Here is a 27979-nt window from a genome sequence, read left to right as displayed (position 1 = left end):
ACGAGACAAAACTGAAAAAATAGAGAAATCGGTGGGTGCCAATGAAGAAACACTAGATAATTGACCGGAATCGAATTATCTAGGGGGTTTGGTTCTGCATAAAAGGGGGTTGTTCTCTCTTGTTTGATTCGATACAGCTGACCTTCCTCTCCGGTAAACTCTGCAAAACAAAGCACCGTTGGCCTCGTCAAGGGGAGAAGAGGGGTTCTCTCCTTGACCCGACTCTGGCGTGAGAATAAGTATGTGTTTATGAAGAAGAAGATGTATTGACGAAGTGTATGTAACTTGAATTTCATACCTGAATTGTTCTCATCTTTATAGCCGAGAGTTTTGGGCGGGAAAACTTGTTGGTGAAAATGCTGACGGAAGATGCTAACTCCGTAAGCGGTTACATTTCCTTCCGTTAAGCTTCTCGATCCGACGTGAGTGCACACGGATCGCTGTTTACATCTATGGCTGGGGGCTTGCCACGTGGAAAGTGATCAAGTGGAGGTTTCTCTCCAATTTCATGCCATCATCGTGATTTTCAGGGATGCCTGAGGTGATGACACGTGTCCAGACGGTTGTAACCGTTTAGTGGTGCACGATTATGCCCTTCTAGAAGGTTACCGCCATAATCCTGTGTGACTCTTTATCGTGTGGCACCAGTTGGGTAAATAATATCCAAGTCTGGATATTATTAAGCGGAAGTTTTTAACTTAGGATTTTCATCCTTTGTTTATGGAAGAAAGCGCAAGGATTTATGATTTCCTTTTGGCGCGCGAGTGTTGTCTGCTATCTGTCTCTTAAGCCTTCTTTCTAGAACCAGTGCGCAGCCGCGCCAGGTCAAAAAGGGCTGAAAGACAAGGTTGTGGTATGGTCCTAAGTACTTGTTACAAGGTTTTTGGGACCTTACCCCTTCAAATATAATATAATATAATTGAGAGTATAACCAAGGGTATTTTCGGGTATCATGTGTTAAAATTATGAATGTTGGGAAAATTGAAATTGCATGTGTCAGATTTTTGTTTCTTTTGATGTAATTCTGATTTTATCATTTTTTATATAAATTATATTTCATGTTTCTTTTTTATATACATTTGTATTTGTGTTACATAAAAAAATGTAACATGTATTTTTAAATATTAATTTACGCCACTTTTGTAATAACACACTTTATTTCTGTAACATAAAATATTACATAGAAACGTAACATATATTTTTTACATGATCAAATGTTACATGATCAATTTTACGTCACATATGTAACAACCACTTTTTTGTAACACAAAAAAATGAAACACTTTGTTTCTGTAACACTTTGTTTCTGTAACAGACACTTTATTTTTATAAGAATCTTGAAAAAAAATGACAACACACTTTATTTTTACAATAATCTAAAAAAGTGTAACAATGCAGTTTATTTTCTGTAACATGCATTATTTCTGTAACACAAAAAATATAACAGAGATTTTTTGCTTTGATTGATTGTTACATTTCTAACACAAAAAAAATGTAATAACACACTTTGTTTCTGTAGCAGTCACTTTATTTTTACAATAATCTGGAAAAAAATGTAACAACACACTTTATTTTTACATCAATCTAAAAAAGTATAATAATGCACTTTATTTTCAGTAACATACATTATTTATGTAACACGAAAAAATGTAACATGCATTTTTTTCTTTGGTTGTTACATTTCGTAACTAAGACGCAAAGAATTGTTACATCCAACAACAATAGATTTTTTAGATTCAACCATAAAATCTGTAATAAAAAAACAACATATCCAGAAAATAAAAACTTAATAATATTAATCTTCTTAAACAAGAAAATAACAAAAAAGTTGCAAATCTACAAAACACAAAAAATGAAGATCTACAAAACAAAAAAAATTGCAAATCTGAAAATTGCAAATCTAGATGACCTTTTAGATCTGGAACACAAAAAAATTGCAAAGCTGAAAATTACAAAAAAAGTGAAGATCTACAAAACACAAAAAATGAAGATCTACAAAAACACAAACATACTTATGGATCAGGAGGATCTTATAGATCTGGAACATCATGTTCAACATCAAACATCTTTTGGATCATCTTCAACATCGAACCGTCATCTGAAACATCATCTTCAACATCGAACATCTTCAACCGGATCTGGAGCATCTTTTGGATCTGGTAGCATCTTCCCGGAGCATTTTCAACCGGAGCATCCGGAGCATCTTCAACCGGAGCTTCTGGAGCATCTTTTTTTATTCGGAGCATCTTTTTGTTCGGAGCATCTGGAGTTTTGGTGGTTGATTATGAAGGATTTTGATAAGAAAAAGATTTTTTTTGGTTTCAGATCTTAGATCTGGAAAATGGTTATCTAGAGAGAGAGAGAGAAATAGAGAGAGAAGTGTGTGGGATGAGGTAGAGAAGTGTGAGGGTGATGAAGGTTAAGGGGAGAGATGGATTTCTTTGTTTCAGATCTTAGTTCCGAATTTCTTTGATTTGAACAAAGTGGTGGTGGGTTTTTTGGTAGAGGAGAGAAATGAATGAGGAGAGAGGTAGTGTTAATTGAGATGAATGAGGTCTGATGGGTTTTTTATAAGTGTTGCTCTTATAAATTCTAGAGAGGGAAAATGTACAAAAGTTGTCAGCATTCTCATAAAGGAAGACCTGTTACATTTTTAGGCTACGGGTAAATTGACGTAAATACCCCTCTCTTCATCTTTATGCATATGTGACGTGGCTGAATCCTAGCCACACATGTGGGTTTCTTGGGTTTTCTCATCTGGAATGGGTTTTCTCACTATAATTAGCCTATACATATAACGGATATTTATATCTGTTTTATTATGGACTATAGAGCATTACAGATAATCGTACCTAGGATAAACAACCTGAAATACGACTTTGCTTCAAAGAACTTATTTGAACAGAATATTTGCTAAGCAAAGGTAAATACTCTTAGCCTAGTTTTATTTGAAAACTTAGGATACGATATTAGCCGCTTAGAGCGGGTATTATATAAATGGGCAAATGCTTTCATAAATATAAGAATCCGGTTTAGTCCGTATTTCTTGAATAACATTAAACATTCGGGGTAATGATACCGTGTCTAGGCGTCTCGACTCATCAAATAAGAACGGCCATATAAAATATGCGTAGGGTAGTAGGCATACTCCCAGAAGACGTGTATTAAAGGTGGTGTGTACCATCATCACATACCGGCATTGATTTCTGGTACCCAGCTGTATTGACAAGCATGTAAATCCGGTGACAAGAAATCTATCCCAGAAGAATACTAAATGAATAACCCATGGGTTATCATGATATGTATAAAATGATTTATGAAAATGATTTTTAACGAGTCGGTTAATTGTTGTGACAACTGGCAATTTTTCACATATTCCGTACAATATTAAACAGTAATTTGTGCATTAATTACTGTGCCTGATTTAGTTAATGGCGTGAATAATTTTCTGAATGCTGTCATATACATACAAGTGCATTGCATGTTGCAAGATTATTTACCATTATTGCATGCAACACTATATAGTTCAATTAGTGCACGAAACAAAGTTAGCACAGTTATCAGACAACTAGAAGTATTGACGGGAGTTCAGTACTCAGGCAGAAGTGATGTCAAGACACAAAATGAGCCCCGAAACCAAGAGTTACACTAGAATAGTGTGTAGGAAAGCAGGGATTACAAAACTACCTTCCTAGTGATGATTTAAGTGCCAAAAAGTGCCCGAAACACACTAAAACTGCAGAATTCTGCAGAAAACAATAAAATTCAGCAATTTTCAGCTTTTTAACAACAATATACAATGCAGAATTATGGTTTAATGGTCCAGAATACTTTCCCAAGTGTAGGGAATCAAAACTGTCACAAAAGGGAACATAAAGCACACTAAACTGCATAGTTTAGCACTTTAACGAACTGGTAACCAACTGAACAACCGGACACTACCCGAAACACCAAATTTTCACTAGAAGCATTGTTTTATCATTTCCAAGCTAGTAATGGTCCCCGAACATCATAACACATCTTATAATTATATAACATCTAAAAACACGAAACATACACTTGAAATCTAACTAGATTGCTTAACTTAAAGTTGAAACACAACTAATACTCCCCCCCCCCCTAAATGACGGTTTCAACATGGGGCCCTATATGGGTATTTCTTTTATTTATTTATTTGATCTTGTTGGAAGGATATGGAACATTATAACTTAAAGATAATAAAATGTTGGAGGATTTCTTTATAAACCACAAGACTTTATCATAACCATTATTCATCACCATCATCACACCAAAATTCCTCTTTCCTTCCTCCATAGCTACGGCCAACACCCCTCTCAGATACACCTCCATTTTTCAATCATTCTCATACATTCCAAGATGCTACAAAGGTGTAAGGAGCTTGATTAAGGAGCTTGGTGCCATTGTAGATTGAAGGACCTCTCTCAAAAGCTTTTAACCACCAAGTTTATCATCTTCATCAACTTCGGTCTCTTCCCTAGCCTTGTGCTAGTAGTAAGGCTCTTATAATCTCATTTTACTTCTTATTTTGATGGTTAAAAGTATATGTAAGTTACTAAACACGAAGAACATCAAAGAATCAAGAACATAAGTCTTAACGTGAAGTTAAAAATCATAAGAATCATTGTTGTTTTAGTGTAGGTATGCTTCTTGATTGTTGATTATTTGTGTTTATGTTGTTAAACATCATATGAAACTTGCTAGATTTTGATTAAACACATGATCTAGCAAGTGAGAGGATGATTTTGTGAAGAAACAAGATGATCATCCCATCATGTAAGCATGAACTTGAAAGATGAAATTGTTTTCATGAATGATGATGATTGAAACTTGATATAAGTTTTGTAGATGGATGATTTCAAAGATAGTTTTCTCAAGAAACCAAGCTTATATATGAGATTTACATAGACATAATTTTTAAAGAAACTAACCATGTTTTTAGTCTTAAGTCAAGTAGAGAAATATGATGTTAACTAGAAAAATTCAAAAGAATGATTTTTAGAAAAATCATTTTGTAAGTTGTAAAAGACTAAATCTTTCAAGAATGATATTTATGAACAAAGAAACATGTTTTAAAGGGTAACTAAGTCTACTAAATAACATGCTAAGTTACTACAAACCTTTACAAAATTTCAAGTTCATGATGTAGTGTAAATTGTAAGATTTTGGCTCATGGTAAGTGTTGTTTGAATTGTTGATTGATTGGTGATGATTTTAAAAGAAAATGATATGCTTTGAAAGCATGGAAACCTCCATTTTTAAGGGGAAACTATGGCAAATTTTTTGTAGAATTTAAACACTTAGAAAAATATTTTTAAACAAGTGGTTACAAGTATATTTTACCCATGATTTTTTCATATAAAATTTGCCATGATTTTTGTTACAAAAATTGCAAATATCGGAGGTTGGTTTTTGATAAATAAAAGTCACTAAATATGTATTTAGGAAAATATGTATTTAGAAGTCACAATTTATGTGAGTACTTGTATATTATGTGTACTAGTTATATTAATTTAGGACTTGAAATAATACAACTTACCAAAAATTGTAATACAAAATATTACCAAAATTCCAAAAAAATAAATATATAATTTATACCCAAAAATTGGACAAACCGAACAAGGAATATGGATTACATATATATATTCCGGAATTAAGTTCATATATATTTTGACAAATAAGTTAAACGGTATTTTGGAAACCAAAGAAACGGAAATTATAATTTTTACAAGTGTTACAAAAATATATCATACTTTTGTCAAGTAGAAAATACATTATTTTTGAACAAAGAAAAGATGTATATATTTTCTTAAATCATTAGAAGATATATTATTTTGAAGAAAATATATATTTTTCCTAAACAAGTTTAGAATATATTATTAGGGAAAAGATCAAATAGGAAGTTAATTTTCGCTAGGAAGGATAGGAAGCCATAGGATTATGACATGTGGCAAATTTTAAAATAAAGAGAAAGGGTATTTTAGTCAATCCAACTCCTTCTTCTTCCTTTTTCAAAACCCAGTAAATTCAAAAACCTACCATTTTCAAAATCCACCATCTTCAACTATTTCTTCACTTTCTATCTCAATAATCACTACATTATAGTGCCATTTTCATCACCAATCAATGATTCAGAACCCGATCAACGTGTTCTTCAGTTTTTTTTTTGAAGAAAACCCAGTTTAATTTCATAAAAAAATCTCGTTTTTTCCGGTGATTTTGGAGATAATCACTCGATTCGTTCGATTCGAGCGTTGATAAGTGTTTCTATCATTCAAATTTCGTCAATTGATGAAGAAATCGGCTTCGATCCATGTAAGAAATTCTTTAATTTCATTTTCACGATCTGGGTTTTTGATTTAGTCATTGCGTTTTACGATCTTTGCGGGGGTCCGGGGGCGGCAACCCCTGGTAGCGGGGTCCCAGGGGCAGAGCCCCTGGCTGTGGTTCTCGGAAATTTTTTTTTCCGATTAAATTGCTGTACTAAAAACGCATCAGAAAAATTAATTTTCCAGAAATTGGCTCATTTCGAAGACAGTAATTCGTAGACAATTCAGACAGTTCACAGTGACAGACAGTTTTATGTGTCCATTGCATTTTAGAAATAAGAGAGTTTTATGTGGTTTCTGGCTATTGCGTTTTAGAAAAAAACACATTTTTAAGTGTTTTTAGTCATTGCGTTTTAGGTAAAACACATTTTTTAGGTGTTTTCAGTCCATTGCATTTTAGAATGAGTCATTTTTAAGTGTTTTCTGGCCATTGCGTTTTACATATAAGACATTTCTTTGTGTTTTTGGTGCATTGCGTTTTAGGTAAAACACTTTTTTATGTGTTTTCTGACCATTGCGTTTTACAAATAAGACATTTCTGTGTGTTTTCTGGCCATTGCGTTTTACAAATAAGTCATTTCTTTATGTTTTTGGTGCATTGCGTTTTAGGTAAAACACATTTTTATGTGTTTTCTGGCCATTGCGTTTTACAAATAAGACATTTCTGTGTGTTTTCTGGCCATTGCGTTTTACAAATAAGTCATTTCTTTGTGTTTTTTGTGCATTGCGTTTTAGAAAAATGTCATTTTTTAGGTTTTTTTTTCATTGCGTTTTACGTAACTGGTGGTTTTTCTATTGCGTTTTACGCAACTGGGTTTTAAATTTTTTTTTAAAATATAGCAATAGTATACTCGTTTTAAAGATAAAAAACGCTCGTTTTTTTGGTGCAATTTTTATAAAAAAATAATGTCGTATGAAAGAGTTATTAATGTTTAAAAAATGGGGGGGAATTGGAGGAGAGAGAAACTATTGGCTTGGATTGACTAGAATGCCCTTGAACAAACTCACGCGCCTCTTTTCTTCCTTTGAATTTCCCTGATTTAATCTTAGCCCTTGATTAACTTAATGGATGGTCAAGATCACTTCCTATCCTTCCTAGCCAAATAAACTTCCTATTGTATCTCCACCCTATATTATTATGGGTGAAAAATGGATTTATAAAGTATTTTCTAAGTTAATCTTGAAAATATATTATTTTTGAGGTTTATATGAAAATATAATTATTTTTGCCAAGAAGGATTTATAGATATTTTTCTATGGAAGTTTTCTTAAAATAAATATATCTTAAGAATATAAATTGGTGATTTTTATTGGTTAAAAATAATATTCTGGAAATTTAAATACAAAAATTAAGTATAAGAATACGTAATAAATGCAAGAAAATACGTCTCATACGTACAAATACACACCGGGAATACGCCACCAATACTTGGCAAAAATACACAAGTCCAAAATACACAAGTATAATTATACCCATCATTGGGAGGATACATATGTAGAAATACTTGATATACCAAGTTAAAATATATATTATTTTAACAAATATTCCAAATGATTAATGAATAAAATTTAAGTTAAAATATTATTATTTAACAAATAATTATACACTTTGGAATACTACAAGTACATCAAAGATGTAACACAAAGATACTAAGTCATAAGAAACAAGGCTAAAAGTCGTGGCACGACCCAACCGTCTAATAAACCATAACACGTGTGTAGGTTGTAGTACGGCGTAAGGATACATACTTTGGGTATACAGGAGACATGACGCAAATATGTGAGTTCATGTCCCCCTTTTCTTTTAACTGTTTTCAGTTTTATAACTTCGGGGGTGAAATGCATGTTACAAAATGTTTACAAATGGTATGGTTATCTAAGGAATGAACTGTTAGATCATGTGAATGGGTAGGCGCACACTTAAGACCATTAATCTTCGTATAAGGACCGAGGGACATGAGTGATAAATCTATTTGGGTGTTGCGAGCCCCACCCCTGGGCCGGAAGTGGCTGAAGGTGGTGACTATGTCTTACAGCCGGAAGCCCGGTATAAAATCCGCAAGGTTTGAGCCTTCCTATGCCATTGAACACATGTTAATTTATTAGCTACACATTAATTGATCTGTTCATAGACGCTTTCATACCGGATTACAACAGCATACATACAAATGTTTACAAGATTATTCGAACTCATACAGAAACACATGAACTCGCTCAACTTTTGTTGATGTTTTTAAAATTACATGTATTTCAGGAAACAAGAAGGATCTTGGGCACTGGTGTGGTTTTCAAGACGTAAATTTCAAGTTTAGATGTCATCCACTTTTGTTTTGTAAAATAACCCCAGGATATGTTGGTTGAAACTTAAATAACTTGTGTTTGTGACTTTCCAAATTTATGAATAGATGAACATCATGTTTTATTCATGTAGATGTTTATTATGATTGAATGCAATGATATTGAGCAAGTCACATATCATACGCTTCCGCAAAAGTCAGGGTGTGACAATTGTATTTACCAGCGAAAGCTGACGTGTTTTCGAAATATTAAACTATAGGTAACGATCCCTAAATAAAGGGTGGAATGGCTTGGTCAAAAGGAAAGCTTAGGAATTTGCAACTCCTTTTCTTAAAGGCCTGTGACGTCCTTAAGCTCGCTTTTGTTTCGGATCCTTCTTGTGGGATATTGTATCAAATACTTATAAATTTTATTTAAATAAATTTGAACATTTACATTATTACTTTATCATTCTATCTTTCGTTACGTATTTGTGAAACTGTTATCAATCGTCACGCATAAACCCATCAACCGAGCCCACTGGAAATCGGGGTGTGACAATTAAACTTAAAGACACGTATAAAAACTCAAAACATAAATCGTTTATAGAAAAAAGATTTATTAGTAAATTTCCATATAATAAATATATTAAATTTCAGTGGTATAAACGTAAATCATCTATAGCAAAAAGAATTATTAGATTTCAAGGATAATATGAATACTCTATTAAAATTTAAAGTTAGAAATGTAAACTAATAGGAAAACTATAATATTGTAACTCAATAACTAAGGCTCCCTAAATAAAAATAATATAGACCAATAAGACTCAATAAAATAATATAGACCAATAAGACTCCCTAAATTAATTTTTAATAAAAATAATATAGACCAATGTAGACCAATCCAATATGCTACTGGTCACAAACTGAATTGTTAACAGTAAAGGTATTTAAGTTATTTCATACTCACATAATACAAAAATCTAATCTTCATTCATGTTAGAGACTATCCAAGAAACGAATGTTCAAAAAAGTTAAGAACTATAGCTATAATTTTAGAAAGTTTGAGACTATATGTGAAATTTAGACAAACCACATAGACTACCCGGATATTGTTATATATATCAATTGCTATAGCATTTTTGCTATAGTGTTTGTGTTTTGTCCTCTTCTTTTTTTTTTCTTTTAATTTGTTGAACTTTTGTTTTTTTTTTTTTTTAATTGCAACTTTATACTTTAAATAACTTAGGTTCGTTTATTTTATAAATTCCTGGTATTATACGGGTAACGAAATGGACGGTGTTGATATTGACCGAATAACGTTGGTATTGATACGGGTATTCGGTTTTTATTGTTTTTGTTTGCTACAGTGTTTTTATTTTGTCCTTTTCTTTTCTTTTTTCTTTCTTTTAATTTGTTGTTCTTTTGTTTTTTTTCATCGCAACTTTATACTTTAAATAACTTATGTTGGTTTATTTTATAAATTCTTGTTTATTTTATAAATTCTTGGTATTGTACGGGTAACAAAATGAACCGCGTTGATATCGACCGAACAACGTCGGTATCGATACTGGTATTCGGTTTTTATAGTTTTTGATGATATAAAATACGTGTCGATATCCTTTTAGTTATATCGCAAGTTCGGTACCGTTATCCGTATTCATTTTTATTGTTTTCGATGAATGTAAAATACATGTTGATATCCTTTTGATCATATCGTGACTTTATTTTTTTTTTCTCTTTTTTGGTTGTGATAGCAAATGTTGGTATTGTAACGAACCAAACAAATATCAACCAAATTTACACCATTCACGTCATGATTGCATCTAGGTTTCTATTTAAAATTTATTAAAAGTCGGGTAGCCCCAGTTGCGGAGCGCGGGTGCAGCCATCTAGTTATTTTTACTCACCCAACTAAACAGAGAGAGAGATTGGCAAAAAGAAAACGAGGGTTTGGTTTGTTGATCCTTCTTCACCATGTCGGATGCATACGAGAGAGTGAAAGGGGGCAGGCTGACCTTCAAAGGAGGAACCCTAGCTTCAACAAGCAAATCAATAGACAAAAAGAAAAAAAAGAAGAAAAACCACAACAAACCATCCGCCGATTTCACCCAAGAAATCCTCACCGGAGACGCCGCCACTGCCGTGGCGGAACACGGCGGCGCTCCTTCCGCCGCAGACGCCGGAGCCAAAGGACCAGATGACGACGATATTTACACGATCGATGCGGCGAAAAAAATGAAGTACGATGACTTGTTTCCTGTGGAGGCTAAGAAGTTCGGTTACGATCCGAAAGCGAAGGTGAAGTCGGTTGAAGATGCGCTTGATGATAGAGTTAAGAAGAAGGCTGATCGTTATTGCAAATAGAGTGAGTGTTTTTTTCTCAATTTAAAATGTACTTGTTGTTTGTTGGTTGATGTCGAATTAGATGGATTTAGTATTGATTTGCGGTGAATTGATGTGGTTTTACCTATAAGGTTTCGGTTTCGGATTCGGATTCGGTTTGTGTTTAAGTAATTCTCTGTTTTTAGGTTGAATTGTAAGTTTGATTATGTTTATGTAGAGATGTCACATAATTCAAGGTTCTGCTTTAGATTAGGGCTGTTTACGAGCTAGCAACGAGCGAGTGTACCTTTGCTTGTGCTTGGCTAGTCAAACCGAGCCGAGCCGAGCCAAAATTGAATTAGCGAAATATTGATCCTAGCTTTGTTTCGATTGAGCGTGGAGCAATTTGGATATTCCTGTAATAGAAGTCAACCTTTGAATCGGTGAATTAAAAATAGGAATCGATGATTACTTGTGAATCGAGATATTTACCTGAGAGTGACTTTTGAATCTTCGATTGTGAAGTTTTGATGCGATGCACTAGGGTAGACTGTGAAAAATCCTTGACTGATGGACGATGAGAGGTCTCGAGACGTCGAAACTCAAAAGCGTCTTTTTGAATTTCAATCAGGGTTCTTCTAGAGTTTAGACATGTACGATTTTAGTATTCAATAGTTTATTGGACTAGCATAATATTATAGATAATAAGATAATGACCCAATAGATTGGCATGTATAATTGTATGTTGCTCGTTTACAAAGGAAACCGAGGCGCTATTTTAGGAAGCGTATTTTCAAATATTTTTCGTTTGAGCGTTGAGCAATTTGGACAACCCCTTTTAGAGTTTAGATTAGATGATGCCTGAAGTCTAAGTAACTATATTTAACTTTGCTTGTTGTGTTTGATACGGTTGAAGTGCTTGCTTGATTGCTAATTTGTTATATAGAATATCTTGGATATCGAGAAATAGCTCATGTTTCTTTTGAATTTATACACCTGGTTATCACATGCAGGACGGTTATTATGACAGTAGAAAATTTAGTGTCCTTAGGCTAGAGGGTATGGTGACATCCCATCCTTGGAGGACTATCCGCCACGTAGGCGCCACGTCATAGTCCTCCCAAGGATGCTCCATCCCCCAAAACTAGAGGGTATGGGAGGATGGTCCTAGTCATAGTCCTCCCACCATTTTTATGTTTTTTTTAATCTTCTACTTTTTTTAACATTTAACAAATAAACTAACACAATATTTTCATTAATATTTAAAAATATTACATAAACTTAAAAAAAACATATTATATGATATGATACCAATTATAAAGCACAAGGGAAATCTTGCCAAAATATAAACCATGTGGACCTGTTCACACATACCCTAAAGTGTAGGGGAGCCAAGTGTAAAACATCCTTATCCTCCCCCCTTCACTTTCAAACACAAGAGTATGTGGTGGTAGTTGCATCCAGTTAAACATGGTGCCCAAATTCTGCACCCAAACATCATGGAGGCCTGCACTTCATCTTCAACACACCCACAATTTCACCAGGTATGTGTGGTCTTCAATTAAATAACGGCTACTTTAAGACATGGGCCCCACATTTATGCTCCGTCGCAAACGGCCAAAAAGGGACGTGGAGAACGGGTTGGTGTAGCGCCCGTCGCCGGACCAGAACGGGTGGGGGGACGGCCCATACCGTGTAGCCTTATGATCTTTGAAGCTTAGGGATTCATGTTCATTAAGTGTTCTCATAGTATTTTTTCTAATTGTCTTTGAAGGTTTGTTTTTGTCCTAGGGTCATGTGAGTGAAATAATATATGTTTAGACCAAGGTTTAAAAGAACGGAAACGAGTTTCGAGGCGTTTTCCCTTCGCCTCACGAGGCGTAAGGCCGAGGTAATAAATAAATATAAAAAATATATATATTATAAAAATAACAATACTAACTAATTTCAATATCAGATTCATCAAAATTATCGGAAACACACAAAGAAAGACATGAAATGCTTGAAATTGACACAAAAAGTTAAAAACATCAAAAACAACTATCAAAATCCCCTGAGGCGCAGCCTTTCTTAGCACCTCACCCCCCCCCCCCCCCGAAGCGCATATACAATAAAAACCCCATGAGGCGCGCCTCAGCTTCGTTTTTGGGCCGTTTCGCCTCGTGGCGCGCCTTGAGGCGCACACTTCAAGCGTTTTTTAAAACCATGGTTTAGATTTGTGCCTCTGCCATGGAGATTGGGTGTGTGATTAGCAATCCTAACACCAAATTACGAGTTCTGTGTATCTCAGTTGTGATTTCGCTTATTATCTTTTGACAGTTAGTTGAAAAATCTAAAAGCTCCGGCTTCCCCATAACACAAATTTTCAAAATGCATAACTATGCAGTTAATCTCGGTGATATATCGGTTGTCGGTACCCATGTAAAATATCGGTGTTAAATATCGGTATCGTGTTGTAAAAATCGCTAGGCGCTAGTCGGGCGGTGGGGTACCGACTAGCGATTAATCGTGATTAATAGGGATTATCGGAATTAATCAGATTGAGATTTTTATATGTAATTTTTATTTGTTAGTTACATATATACATACACATTTTTATATGTAGTTTTTTAAAGTAGACATGTTTTAACACCTCATTAACCCATTTTTTTAAGTAATTGGAAGGAATTTATATGGTTTGGTCAAAATTTGGCCGGCATCTAGCCAAAATTTGGCTAGAATAGGACCGCCATTGACTGCCTAGCTATTAATCGGCCATAAATCGGTGAACCTCCGATTAGTGATTAATCGGCGACTAGTCGGGGATTCTTACAACCATGGGTATCGATATTATTGGCGATATTGACACATATATTCCTGATATCAGTACCTTTTTTATTAGTTCTACCCTATGCAGTTAATGCGGAAAAATATCGGTTATCGGTCAAGGACCGATATATGAGATATCGTTTATCGCGGTGAGATATCGGTAATTTCTAATATCATGCATAAAAATATTTATATTCATATCTAGAGCCTATATATATACTAGAAGTCTAATATCATGCATAAATATATATATTTATATATATACAAGAGGTGGTAGAAAGTCTAGGTGTGGGAATGAAAGTCTCAAAAGGTGGTAAATACTTTGTCCCACATTGGTGTGGGAACAAAGTGAGTGGGTGTTTATAAGGTAAAGCATTTACTACTCCATTATAGCTTTATGACATGTTTTACCACAAGTCCTACCCGCACGTGCAGGGGGGGTGCAAAAAAATGGGTTTCTGAGCTGGAAATTTGGTTAAACTCGTGCGTGCCCGCGCATCATGCGGACACGAATGCAGCTCCGAAACCCGGGGTACCGCGTGAGGCAGTTTGAATTTTTTTATACAAAATTGGCCCAGCCGAGATATCGGCGAGACAACAGATACGGTTTTGCAAGATATCGGCCGATATTTCGGCGTTGACCACCGATATTATCGAAAACCGATATTTTGGTGAGGGGCCGATATCGCCGAGACTTTCTTCTTATTGCTGCTATTAGTGTTTTAAGTCTTAATTGTTAATTGTTAGTGATTTAAGTCTTAATCAATTCCTACTTGCTACGTATATATATTCCGCCGCATGATATAAAAATTTCCGATATCCCACCGCAATAACATGTATCGATATCCGATTTTTTACCGCATTAACTGCATAGCTACTACAAATATCAATAATTTAGGGGCGTTCATGGTCTGGTTCGGCCAGTTTTGACAAAGTTTATGTGCCAAATTGCTAAACATGGTTTTGGGAGACGACAAACCAAACCCACTAGGTTGGGTTGTTCTGCGGGACCGGACGACCGATTGGTTTTAGTGGGTTGACGGTTCAGTTTTGGTCGTTTGAACCTTTTTTTCAAGTTAGTTTGTATACTTTTTTTAACTGATAAAGATGGTTCATGAATATATAATCCATATAATACATATGCATAGCTGCATGCTTCAAAAGTAATAAAAAATAAATAGATAAAAAAGGTTAAACGACCATTTGGTTTACAGACAGTTTCAAGTTCTAAACCACTGTTCGGTCCGTTAAACAGCCAAAACCGAACTGAAAAAATATTAATTCATCAATAGATTTATCATAACTCGTTAATTGGAAGTACGAAATTGTAGTCACTGTATCTGTGCTATAAAAAGAACGGAAACGCCTACAACAACTAGAACTTGCTTACCAAGATTTACGTTTCATGATTCATGACATGGTTTAAACATATGTTGTTTGTTATTTTCATCTCTCGGTTCTTACAATTTATGATTTTTGGTTTCTTGGTCTCAAACAGCATAAACATTACTTGTCCTACTGCATCTTCATGTCATTGAGCTGCTTCTCGTCAACCAAAATGGGCGTGTTCTACTCTCGGTTTAATTTTAACTTTAAAGTACAATTAGGCTGAAGTTTGTATTGAAAGTTTACATCTTTAAATGTTAATTGTGGGATGATCGAGTTATTAATCAAATGCTCATTGCGTCGGGCCTCGGTGGTCGGTCACAGTTTGCCGGTGTCCATCCGATGGTCTGTTTTTCGTTGTCGTATATCACCATTTTATCTTGCATCGATATATCTACAGAATACAAATTAGAAATTAAAAACACTCGTCTGTATCACCATTTTAACTTGTGACCCCACCCGCCCCGTGACATCTCTATTGATTATTGATACGAGTTGGAAGAAGGAGAAATTATACCTCCGATTATGTTGAAATTCTGAAGTCCGACCTCAGTTCCGTTGAGAATTCCCAAGCATACATTCCCTCTCGACTGCGCGGTGTCTCAAAACTTAGTTAGTCCAAAATGCATCGGTTAGAGGTTACGAAAGACGAGTTACTAGCTTACCGAGATTAGAAGATATCCTTCAAGTGGGATTTCAAACTGAGTTTTAGATCTCCAGCCGCTAGAAAACCTCAATGCCAAAGGCTTGAAGTACTTGCTTACATCCCTTATGCCTCTAAATGGTCTTCTTCCTTTCCAGCAAAACGGTAGCGTTTTGTCATCTACTGCCTCTTTCACAGGTTTCCCACTCAATTCTTTCGTTACCTATAATTAAATAGTAGTAACAATAATAGCTACCGGAATAAGGGTGTAAAATTCTGATGATACCCGAAACACGACAAAAATAATCACATCTAACCCGTTTAGTATGCATGCGGTGGTCGGGTTGGCATGTTTAACCTATTTAATTAAACGGGTAGTGTTTGTCCTGATGCGTTTAAACCTGTTTAAATAAAAAGATTGACCGGCCAACCTATCTAAAATTATAAAAATATAGTATTAGGTCAACTCCATTTACAATTTGAATACAACTCGAAAATCCACTAACGTACTTGACTCGTTTAGATTGGCCGGCCAACCTATCTAAAATTATAAAAATATAGTATTAGGTCAACACACTTGGTGTTCGAGTTAATGATTTTAAGTGTGTGTGACACGAATAAGTTTGAGTTGTGTTCGGAATAATCTCCAACCTGTTACCCTTACTGCCATCCAAAATAACAATGAAAATGAAAATGATAATAATGATGATATTTTTACTTATTCTTATTATAGAAAACTTACCAAATAAAGTAAGCCTTCATAAGCCTGAGAACTTAGGTATGTAAATGAACTTCCACTGTCAAATATTACAAGTAGATTCTTAAGCCCAGTTGGTTTTCCACCATAAATGACTTCTCCATACCCAGGTGAGTAGTGTTTTCTGGAACCAAAATGCATCAAATTTTTCATCAAAAAACTATCAACTTTCTAGTTTCTACCAAAATCCGCATACGGGTGCTTCATACCTATAATCTCGTGACATAGGAGTTGATACAACACGTGAAGGATCATATATATCGTCTCCAAAGAAGAGAAACCCGCCTCCACGACTGCTAAAACAATGACCAACAACGTTCCGGATTAGACCTTGACTGTGAAGTTGTGAAACAATTCCGGTTTTACCCTTGCCGAGCCCAAGTACCCCATCCAGAGGTTGGTAAGATGGACCAGGGATCTGATCATATCCACACCTGCCAAAAACACGTCAAGAAGCATTAGAAAACCAAATGTTTCTCTACTTACAAGTGGGAATTGTCGATAGGGGTACCAAATGAGTCGTGTTAGTGGATCGAAACCAAAAATGTTACACGCCCTGAAAATTATGTTAGATATGTAAACCTGAAAATGATACACTTCTTTGAGGGTTGGCATGAAACTGATCATTTAACCCGGTATTTTTTTTCCCGATATTTTTTTTCTTCATATCGGTACCCTAGAACTACAAGTTTACAACATAAAATACAAATGCATATAACACGACTATAAAATTTCAGGTTCGTTTTTCATTTCTTCTTTAAGTTTTGGTATAAAATACCCAATTAGTTTAAAACTATGATATAAAACACATTTTTAAACAAATAGATCAACCTGCAAACGATAGGTTGACCTAGATACGGCCCGTTTGGCTAAAGATATGCATGTTTGACTCTAAACTGACAAAACATTTTTAGGTTGCACACTTGCACCCAAATACTTGAATTTTGTGTTATCTTCATGCCGTGTTAGAAATTCACATCTAAGGGTAATTTCGGCTTAAATTTGATGATGAAGGGAAAATAGTGTTACAAACCCTATGGTGAGACGAGGAGTGATTCGAACTCCGGTAGTAAGATTGACAAGCGAGACATCATTGATAAGGACACCGAGAGATGAACCACCATCGGCATACTCGACCTCATAATCACATTGACCCGGGTCATCACATCTGTGGTCTCCAGCGTGCAATGATGCACAGAGGGGATCTTTACATGGAACCAGGTCATTGTTCGGTCTGTAATAAGGATGCGGGGCCTAAAACACAACATATTGCCAAAACATCATATCAATGAAAAGAATCAAAGGTTATAAAAACTAATCATACCATGAATAACAACAATAACAACCTGAGTGCAATGTACACATGGCGCGTCACACTGGAGCCACGTCAGATCACTACCCGTATCTGGATCCACAAAATACGGCCTCGGAGGATGTCCTATGTTTATCTGAGCATAATAAAACCTGGTTTTACCATAAATAGAAACTTCATGTGACAATATATTCATATACATGAGAACCGCCTAAATCTAAGAGCAAATAACATAATTCCTTGAAACAATCCATAATTTAGGGTTGGTGGTTGAGTGTGTAATGACATAGGCCCTCAAATTTACCAAGGGGTTGGCTAAATGCATCTCCTTTTTTGCTAGTCATACCCCCTTTCTAAAAATATCATTTAAAAGTTGTTAAATTTCACCCCTCTAAACAATTCAAATATTGTTTTTGAAAACTATTGTGTTTCTATAATTTGAAGACACTTTCTCTTACTAGTATTTTATTATGTTTCTATACAACGTCATTAAAATTAATAAAAAAAGATATTTTTTATACAATAAAAAAGTTTCAGAACTTTTTTTTGAAAAAAAAAAAACAGTTGCTTTTATATTTTCTATTTATTTCGTATTTTAGTTCTCTCATCTTTATATTTCTATTTTTATTAGTATTATTATTATATTAAAATATAATTTAAAAGTTGTTAAATTTTTATTAGTATTATTACTAAACAATTCAAATATTGTTTTTGAAAACTATTGTGTTTCTATAATTTGAAGACACTTTCTCTTACTAGTATTTTATTATGTTTCTATACAACGTCATTAAAATTAATAAAAAAGATATTTTTTATACAATAAAAAAGTTTCAGAACTTTTTTTTTGAAAAAAAACAGTTGCTTTTAAATTTTTTAATTATTTCGTATTTTAGTTCTCTCATCTTTATATTTCTATTTTTATTATTATTATTATATTAAAATGTTTTTTGATATAATTAATAACTTTTATTTATTAAAAGTAATAAGACGTAAAAAGAAAATAAAACGTTAGTTAAGTTGGCGAGCTTAAAAGCTTCATTTAATTTTTTGTGTATCATTGTTTATACAAACCGAATTCGCATACCCACTTCAAGCCGCTATGAACAAAAAATCCATTTCAAAATTAAAATGACTCGCTTTAGTTTAAAACGTAAGAAAACGATTATTTTCAAATAATCAAAAAAAGTTTCTTTTTAAATAAAATAACGTTTTAAAAACAAATACTAGGAATAATAATAATTAAAGATAAAAAAAATGAAAGAAAAATAAAAGGGTTTGAATTATATTAATGTAAAAGTTGAAGGAGGGGGTGCATTCAGTAGAAAAGAGGTACATTTAGCAACACCCATTTACCAAATGTGTATTTATAGTGTTACACATCAGAGTGTTCAAAAAACCGTTGAAACTAAACCAATTTCCTCTATATTAATTTGCAATTTTACTTTTTGTGAGACACTTTTATTATTCAACTTTTTACAAGTTACAAAGCTATATGTATAACTCACTAAAGCATAGCCTCATCAACTCTTTTCACTTTATAACAATCTTATTTTGTGAGACTTATACCCATAATCTTTCATATCTAAAATTGCTATAAAGCAACCTTTCTTAAATTTTTGTACGATAGAATAATTGATGTTATCATAATAAGGTTTCTAAAATTATATAACATATATATTTATTAGAAGTAGGAAGATAGATTTTTAAAAAATTCGACGTAGCTTTTCTTTTTACGATAATGTTTATGTTTTAGTATATATTTGTAGTTTAATCTTTTTTTACTTCTACTTTTTTGTTTGGTTTAAAAGTTTCGCCGCAACGCGCAGGTCTAAGTTCTAGTTATCTAAATAAAGCAAGTATGTATATTTTTTCGCCGTTCGTGATTTAAATGGCTTGATTCAACTTTACCAAATGTGTATTTATAATGCTAGGCAGCCGGTTTGTGATTCAAATGGCTTGATTCACGTTTTGGATTTTCATGATTTGAAGCTTCAAACTGTTTGTGCAATTGAACTCGATAAAACACACACACACACATTAACCCTTTTAACACACAAATTTTCATGATTTGAACTCGACCATTTAACCCTTTTAACACACACACACACATATATAGGAGAAGGATCCGTTAGGAACCACCCTTCATTGCGAGAACCACGAGAACCAATGTGACAACAACCAAAAATACCTAAAAAACACACAAATTTTTGTTTTTTTTTTAATATTTTTTAAATTAAAATCACTATATTTCATTATTAATTTTTTTTTGCTACTAAAAGTAGCGATTTTTACATAAAAAATAATACTAATAAAAAAAAATTTGTGTTTTTTAGATTTTTTGGGAGTTTAGTTTTTAGCATTTTAGTTTGGGTTGTGGGGGGGGGGGGGGGGGCTAAAAAAATTTAACTTTTCCAATTTTTTTTGGTTGATTTACACCACCCTAAAAATCCTTACAGAGAATGTAAATACACGCTCCTGGTCTTTTGGGTGGGCGTTAGGTTGGAAATTTTCTTAGGGAACGCCAAGCCAAACTCGATGCCAAGCGTAGGTACGGTTAAGGCAACATAGTCTTGGCCAGAGTAGGGTGATGGGCCTGCCGATATGGTGGATGCGATATCTATCGCCTGTTGTAGAAAGTCGTTTTAAAAAAAAAGCAACTGATTTGTCCAATTTTGAAAATATGTAGTTAAATATAAGTCTGCTTAAAAGGAAACATCTTAATCATTTTATAATTTATACAAAATAATGATGGGAAAAGATAAAATAGGAAGTTTATTTTGGCTAGAAAGTGTAGGAAGTAATAGGATTAGGACATGTGACAACATTTAAAATAAAGAAAAAGGGTATTTTAGTCAATCCAACCATTTCTTCTTCCTTTTCAAAACCCAGTAACTTCAAAACCCACCATTTTCAAAACCCACCATCTTCAACCATTTTTTCACTTTATATCTCAATAATCACTACATTATAGTGCGATTTTCATCACCAATCAATGATTCAAACACCCGATCAACGTGTTCTTCAGCTTTTTTGAAGAAAACCCAGTTTAATTTCATAAAAAAATCTCGTTGTTTCCGGTGATTTTGGAGATAATCACTCAATTCGTTCGATTCGAGCGTTTATAAGTGTTTCAATCATTCAAACTTCGTCAATTGTTGAAGAAATCACTTCGATCCATGTAAGAAATTCTTTAATTTCATTTTAATGATCTGAGTTTTTGATTTATTTATTGCGTTTTACGATCTTGGCGGGGTCCGGGGGCAGCGCCCCTGGTAGCGGGGTCCCAGGGGCGGCAGCCCCTGGCGGGGTCCAAGGGGCAGAGCCCCTGGCTGGGGTTGAGCTGCCAGAAATTGGCTATTTTTTTTTCTGATTAAATTGCTGTAATAAAAATGCATCAGAAAAATTAATTTTCCAGAAATTGGCTCATTTCGAATACAGTAATTCGTAGACAATTCAGACAGTTCACAGACAATTCACAGACAATTCACAGACAGTTCCTAGACAGTTTTATGTGTCCATTGCGTTTTAGAAATAAGAGAGTTTTATGTGTTTTCTGGCTATTGGGTTTTTAAAAAAACACATTTTTAAGTGTTTTTAGTCATTGCGTTTTAGGTAAAACACATTTTTTAGGTGTTTCAGTCCATTGCGTTTTAGAATGAGTCATTTTTAAGTGTTTTCTAGCCATTGCGTTTTACAAATAAGACATTTCTTTGTGTTTTTTGTGCATTGCGTTTTAGGTAAAACACATTTTTATGTGTTTTTAGTCCATTGCGTTTTAGAAAGTACATTGTCTTTTGAGGTTTTTGGCTATTGCGTTTTAGAAATAAGACATTTCTTTGTGTTTTCTAGCCATTGCGTTTTACAAATAAGTCATTTCTTTGTGTTTTTGGTGCATTACGTTTTAGAAAAATGTCATTTTTTAGGGTTTTTTTCATTGCGTTTTACGTAACTGGGGGTTTTTCTATTGCGTTTTATGCAACAGAGTTTTAATTTTTTTTTTTTTTGAAAATATAGCAATAGTATACTCGTTTTAAAGATAAAAAAAACGCTCATTTTTTTTGTGCAGTTTTTATAAAAAAATAATGTGGTATGAAAAAGTTATTAACGTTTAAAAAATTGGGTGAATTAGAGGAGAAAGAAACTATTGGCTTGGATTGATTAGAATGTCCCTAAACAAACTCACGCGCCTCTTTTATTCCCTTCAATTTCCATAATTTAATCTTAGCCCTTGATTTACTAAATAATGGTCAAGATCACTTCCTAGTCTTCCTAACCAAATAACTTCCTATTGTATCTCCACCCAAATAATGATTTTAAACAAATAAAGTCAAACACATCAAATCTTGACTGTTTAGTTTCACATTTACTTAATGGCGCTTCAAAATATCAATTAAAATAAATAAAAAAAATAATCCAGAATTCAAGTTGAATCAGTCAGCAATTACCCTTGAGGATAAACATTGCCGTATAGTGGAAGTACGACGGACGAGCAGATTGAATTTCCGGCAGACGACGGCCATTTCCACCATTTTTGACGGCGATCATCGGAGGCTGACGACGGTGATACATTGAACAACAAGAACAGAAAACCCAATACCATGATTGCCCCTCTCTTCATCGTGTGTGTTGGCTGGATTGAGAGGAATTAGAGGGGTGTATCAGTAATTAGCTAATACTATTTTTTTTAGAGTTTTTGTAAAGAAAGCTTTTGGTGTTTTGTGTGACTATATATATATAGAGGAAGCTAAGCTATATGTGATACCTTGATTGATGAGCATGCTACATGAAAAATTAAATTATTTATTAATTTTTTTTATTTGAAAAACAATTAGTAGTAAAGGATGCATTGTACTTTTTCAATTTAAAATCATTATATTGTAAGATATAAGCATATAAATAATTAAATTGATTATTTTGTGATTATGGTAACTGAGAGGAATATGAAATAACAAAAATTTACAATATGATTTTTTTATTTAAAGTTATAATAGAAAAGAAAATTTTCATTTAAATTTATAATAGAAAAGAAAAAAATGTACGAACAATTTTATCAATTAATATATGCGAATAAGACTAAGCTACTTTTTTTGATGAAATTATGTTTATATTAAAAAATATAAATTAGGGCTTGATGATGATGCCTTGAGGGAATTTCTTGTGAACAAAGGCATTACAATGGCATCGCTTCATGCATTTGTCTTCTTCTTTTTCGGGCTTTATTATTTTAAATTATATTTATATTTTATGATTTATATTCCTTTTCGGGCTTTATTATTTTAAATCTATACATATAATAAAGTAAACCAATGTGTGACACGTGTCATTCATTGGATGCACCTATTTTTGGGTTTTCCCGCCTTTCTTTCATATTTATTTTCTAATAATTTATCTTCTAATTTGTAGATAATATTAAATAGAAAAATGTTTATCTGATAATTATAACCCTTTTATTGAAATTTGAAAAGGGTTTCACGCTTTTTTGGATTTTATTAAATTCATGACTACATTATATAATTATAAGTTTGAATATATATGTCAAAATTAAAAATTATTCTTCAAAAATTTAGTAACATCCATACTCTATATAAACATTTAGAAAAATGTTAATAATTGCAAATAATACTAAATAGAAAAATGTTAATTGAATACAAAAAAAATATAGGATATCATCAAATGTATATCGATTACTTAAATGAGTATACACGTGCATGGGCGGTGATAAGGGTGTGCGGGGAGGACCACCGCACAGGGTCTGTGATTTCGAGAGACACGTGTTTTTTATAAAAAAAAAAAAAAAAAAAACCCGATATCTATGTTACTTTTTTTACAATAGCATACCAAACATGTTCTTAGTGAGCCCAATACCCATTGGCATTAGCTTTAGGGAATGTTTGGCTAAGCTTTCTGAAAAAATTTATTGACTTATTGACTTTTTGAAAAGTCATAATCTACAAAATGATGTTTGACAATATGGGTGTATGTGAGAGGAAAAACTAATAAGTCAATAAGACACTCCATACTGACTTTTTCAAAACCCCAATAAGTCTATAAGTTGTTTCAAAAAACATAACCAAACATGCTCTTACTGAGCCCAATACCCATTTTATTTTAAAATTAAATGATAATATTAAAACATTACGAAAGAACATATTTTTTCAAGCTCAAACAGGGTACATGAATTCTTACAGACGACTCTGTACACATGTATGAGATTTTTTTACTATTATTATTAGTTTCATTATTTATCAAATATATATAAATGTCTCCGTATTTGATTTGCATTTACAAGAAATATTTATTATATTGTTTTAATTGTTCAACCCGTGTAACACACGGGGAACTAACCTAGTTATAATTATATTTTATGATTTATATTCCAATCAACAATTCTTCGTTTTCGGGCTTTATTATTTTAAATTATAATTATACTAGGTTATAACCCCGTGTATTACACGGGTTGAATAAATGAATTTTATATATACCAAACTAGAATAGAACCCCGTGTATTACACGGGCTGAATAAATGTTAATTTATATACTAAATAATATATTTTTTAAAACTTTGTTTATTACACGAATTGAATACATAAAATTTTATATACTAAAAAATAAAAAGTTATATTTTTAAAAACCCCGTGTATTGTTGTACAGGTTGAATAAATCTAATTTTATACATCAAATAATGAAAAAAATACTAAATAATAAATTATTTATATACTGTATTTAAAAAACCCCATGTATTGTACGGGTTGAATAAAAAAGTTATATTTTTAAAAAACCTCATGTATTACACGAGTTGGATAAATGTAATTTTGTATAGAAATTTATAAAAAAAGTTATATCTTTAAAAAACCACGTGTATTATACGGGTTAAATTTATATATCAAATAATAAAAGAATTATATTTTTAAATACTTCATGTATTACACGAGTTGGATAAATGTAATTTTGTATATTAAATAATAAAAAAGTTATATCTTTAAAAAACTCTGTGTATTACACGGTTTGAATAAATGTAATTTTGTATAGTAACTAATAAAAAGTTATATCTTTAAAAACTCGTGTAATACACGAGTTGAGTTCTGATTAATTTTAGATTTTGATTTCCTGCATTTTCTCTCCTATTAAATAATAATAATTTTTCTCTCATTAAAATTACATCTTTAAGTATAAAACATATTACTGATTATAAAAATTAAATATATTTAAAATATATTACTGATTATAAAGAGTGATAGACAATTTGAATATGTTGCCTAAATTTGGATGTAAAATATAAACGTAAATATTAAAATAAAATCTCTCTACGATATAATAAAACTATCATGTAACCAATTACTAAATCTAAGGAATTATATTATAAAAATAATAAATTAATATTAATAGTATATTTTCTAAGGGTAAGGATAGTGTAAAAAGGGCCTAAAGTGTGAGAAGTGTGAGAAGTGTATTATAACACTATATATAATACTATATAACACCATATAAACACCGTATAACAATATGTAACACCATATAACACTATGTAACACTATATATCATTATATAACAAATATAACACTATATATCTATCATAGACATGCTATCAGACAACCTATAGTGTTATATTTGTTATATAATTATATATAGTGTTACATAGTGTTATATGGTATTATATGGTGTTACATATTGTTATATGGTGTTTATATGGTGTTATATAGTATTATATATAGTGTTATAATACACTTTGAGCACTTTTTACAGGATCCTCTACCTATTTTCTAAATAATATATATATATATATATATATATATATATATATATATATATATATCTTAAATAATAATAATAATATAATCTAACATGACTCTTTTTATTATCATTATCATTATTTTAATAACTGTATATATTAAATGGATATCTCTTCGTATATATCTTATAATATAACATTTTCATAAACAATTATTTAATATTTAATTTTAATAAACTAAAAAATAGATGGCTTCAATAAGTGACATGTGTCCTATAAATGGTTTCTTTTATTATAGTAGATAGATAATAAAACATTATCTTTTTAAAAGCTTTTTTTATTGCACGGGTTGAAGAAATTTAATTTTATATATTAAATAATAAAATAAGTTATATATATAAAAACCATATGTATTGTACGAGTTGAATAAATGTAATATTATATACCAAATAATAAAAAAATATATCTTAAAAACCATTGTATTACACGGGTTGAATAAATGTAACATTGTTTACCAAATAATAAAAAAAAGTTATATTTTTAAAAACCCCCGTGTATTACATGGGTTGAATAAATATGATTTTATATACCAAATAATAAAAAAAATGTCAACTTTAAATATTATTGATTTGATTAAATATTATTTATTAGATTTGATTAAATATTATTGATAATAAAAATTTGTATTAGATTAGATTTTAGATTTGATTAAATATTATTAATAATAAGAATTTGTATTAATTTAGATTAAATATTATTATTTTTAGTATTATTAATAATTTTAGTCAATTAAATGAGAGAATGACAAGTGTCCTAAAACAGATTTCTTTTATTATATAGTATAGATTTTATGTTTTATATTCCAACCAACAATATCATCTTTTTCACATTTGAATTCTTAGCTATTTTTTGGTTATATGTATCTTAATGTTATTTCGCAATAAGGAAGGTTCCGCAAACAAAAGGTGTCGTAAAGATGCGGAATCCGGGTCGATCCTGAGAAAAAGTTTAGGCCTCGTGCTGGTTATATGTATCTTAATGTTATTTCGCAACAAGGAAGGTTCTGCAAACAAAAGGTGTCGTAAAGATGCGTAATCCGGGTCGTCCCTGAGAAAAAGTTTAGGCCCCGTGCGACATAAAAAACCGGGTCTAAAATTGTGTTTAAGGATAAATGAATTAAAAGAATAAGATCTTGGTGCTGGAGCCATGGGACCTGTACATTATCTTGACTCTTGAAATGATTTTTTCTACTTCACCACCAACGTTTTATGTATAATAAACCTTTTAAACCCTTTGAAAATTTGTGTATTGGGCGGCAGCACGGGTTGTTCGGCCCAATAGCCGGTCCTGTGTAGAATTAGTTTCTAGAGGATGATATTTATATTCTTATGTACACTTGCCGATGAAAAAATATTTAATACATTTTTCTGAACCGAATGGGTTTTTAAGTCTAATTCGATCTCATGATTTTTGAACAGAGCTGACCCAAATATCCTTTCTCATTTATATATATTGTGGTTGGTTTCCAGTAAACAATGCTCCTAGCCTCCTAACCTAAAAAGCATATGAAGCAATCAGAAGGAACACATGACGCCTCCTAACATTCGTTTAAAAAAACTTAGAAATTCATACGTTTTTTCCCTTTAATATGAGTACCATATTGATATATTTTTGGACCCACAGGTTAAAAATGAAACCTTTGGACTAAACTGGCAAAATGACCAAAACCACAGGGACTAAAATGGCATTTTAAAAAAATAATTTTCCTATTACAAAATCTAAGGTGTTGTTATCTAAAAGCACAACGATCTGTACAATTATTCAGACATCACATATATCAACACCGTATAAATAGTATAGCAACACGATTATATGCGCAATTATCTTGACCTTAGCATATATATATATAGAAACGGAATCAGAAGAAAACGCTCAGAATTGTGAGAACGCTTCCTGGCCTAACACGTGTCACGCCGCTTAGAAAAGGGCGGAGGGGCTTTTTTGTCCTTTCATCTTCTGCTTTTCCAGTTCCGCTTTTCCCAATATTGTTGGTTTTTAAGATTTTTGGCGTTAACCAAATTCAAAATATTTTAATGGCGTTTAATGGTTTCATCTTATTAACATTTTGGCGTTTATGGTGTTTATTCAAATCGTATGCCATTGTAACCCAGGGGTCAGGAAATCTATTTGAATGGCGTTTTTCAAGGCGTTTTAAACAAGTTGGCCCATTGTTCTATTATTTCTTATAAACATTCTGGGGTTTGGGTTATCTTGGCGTTTTACAATTGTTGGATTATATTTCAGCCACAGTAGAAAAAAAATACAAGCGAAGAAAATAAATTAAAAATCCTAATCGGATCTCTCTTCACAATATTCACTGTCATCAGTCTCTTTGT

At 32.4% G+C, this 27979-nt stretch overlaps 2 protein-coding genes across 2 annotated transcripts; one reads left to right on the top strand and one right to left on the bottom strand.

Moving 5' to 3' along the window:
- The first annotated feature begins 10499 nt into the window (after positions 1–10499).
- Positions 10500–15504, top strand: LOC110926360. Its single transcript, XM_022170110.2, has 2 exons — positions 10500–10991; positions 15255–15504. The coding sequence occupies exon 1, from the start codon at positions 10601–10603 to the stop codon at positions 10988–10990; it is 390 nt and encodes a 129-aa protein (XP_022025802.1). The 5' UTR covers positions 10500–10600; the 3' UTR covers position 10991; positions 15255–15504.
- On the bottom strand, positions 15175–22560 carry LOC110926359 (aspartic proteinase Asp1). Its single transcript, XM_022170109.2, has 8 exons — positions 22300–22560; positions 17889–18006; positions 17576–17796; positions 16752–16976; positions 16528–16666; positions 15808–16008; positions 15660–15732; positions 15175–15536 (listed from the first exon to the last, which is right to left on the bottom strand). Exons 1-8 carry the CDS (start codon positions 22470–22472, stop codon positions 15427–15429), a joined length of 1260 nt encoding a protein of 419 aa, XP_022025801.1. The 5' UTR covers positions 22473–22560; the 3' UTR covers positions 15175–15426.
- Positions 22561–27979: the final 5419 nt, after the last annotated feature.

This window comes from Helianthus annuus, chromosome 17 (assembly GCF_002127325.2).
Source record: "Helianthus annuus cultivar XRQ/B chromosome 17, HanXRQr2.0-SUNRISE, whole genome shotgun sequence".
NCBI classification, from domain to species: Eukaryota; Viridiplantae; Streptophyta; class Magnoliopsida; order Asterales; family Asteraceae; genus Helianthus; species Helianthus annuus.
The sequence above is the reverse complement of the archived record's forward strand: the minus strand, read 5'-3'. Positions and strand labels throughout refer to the sequence as shown.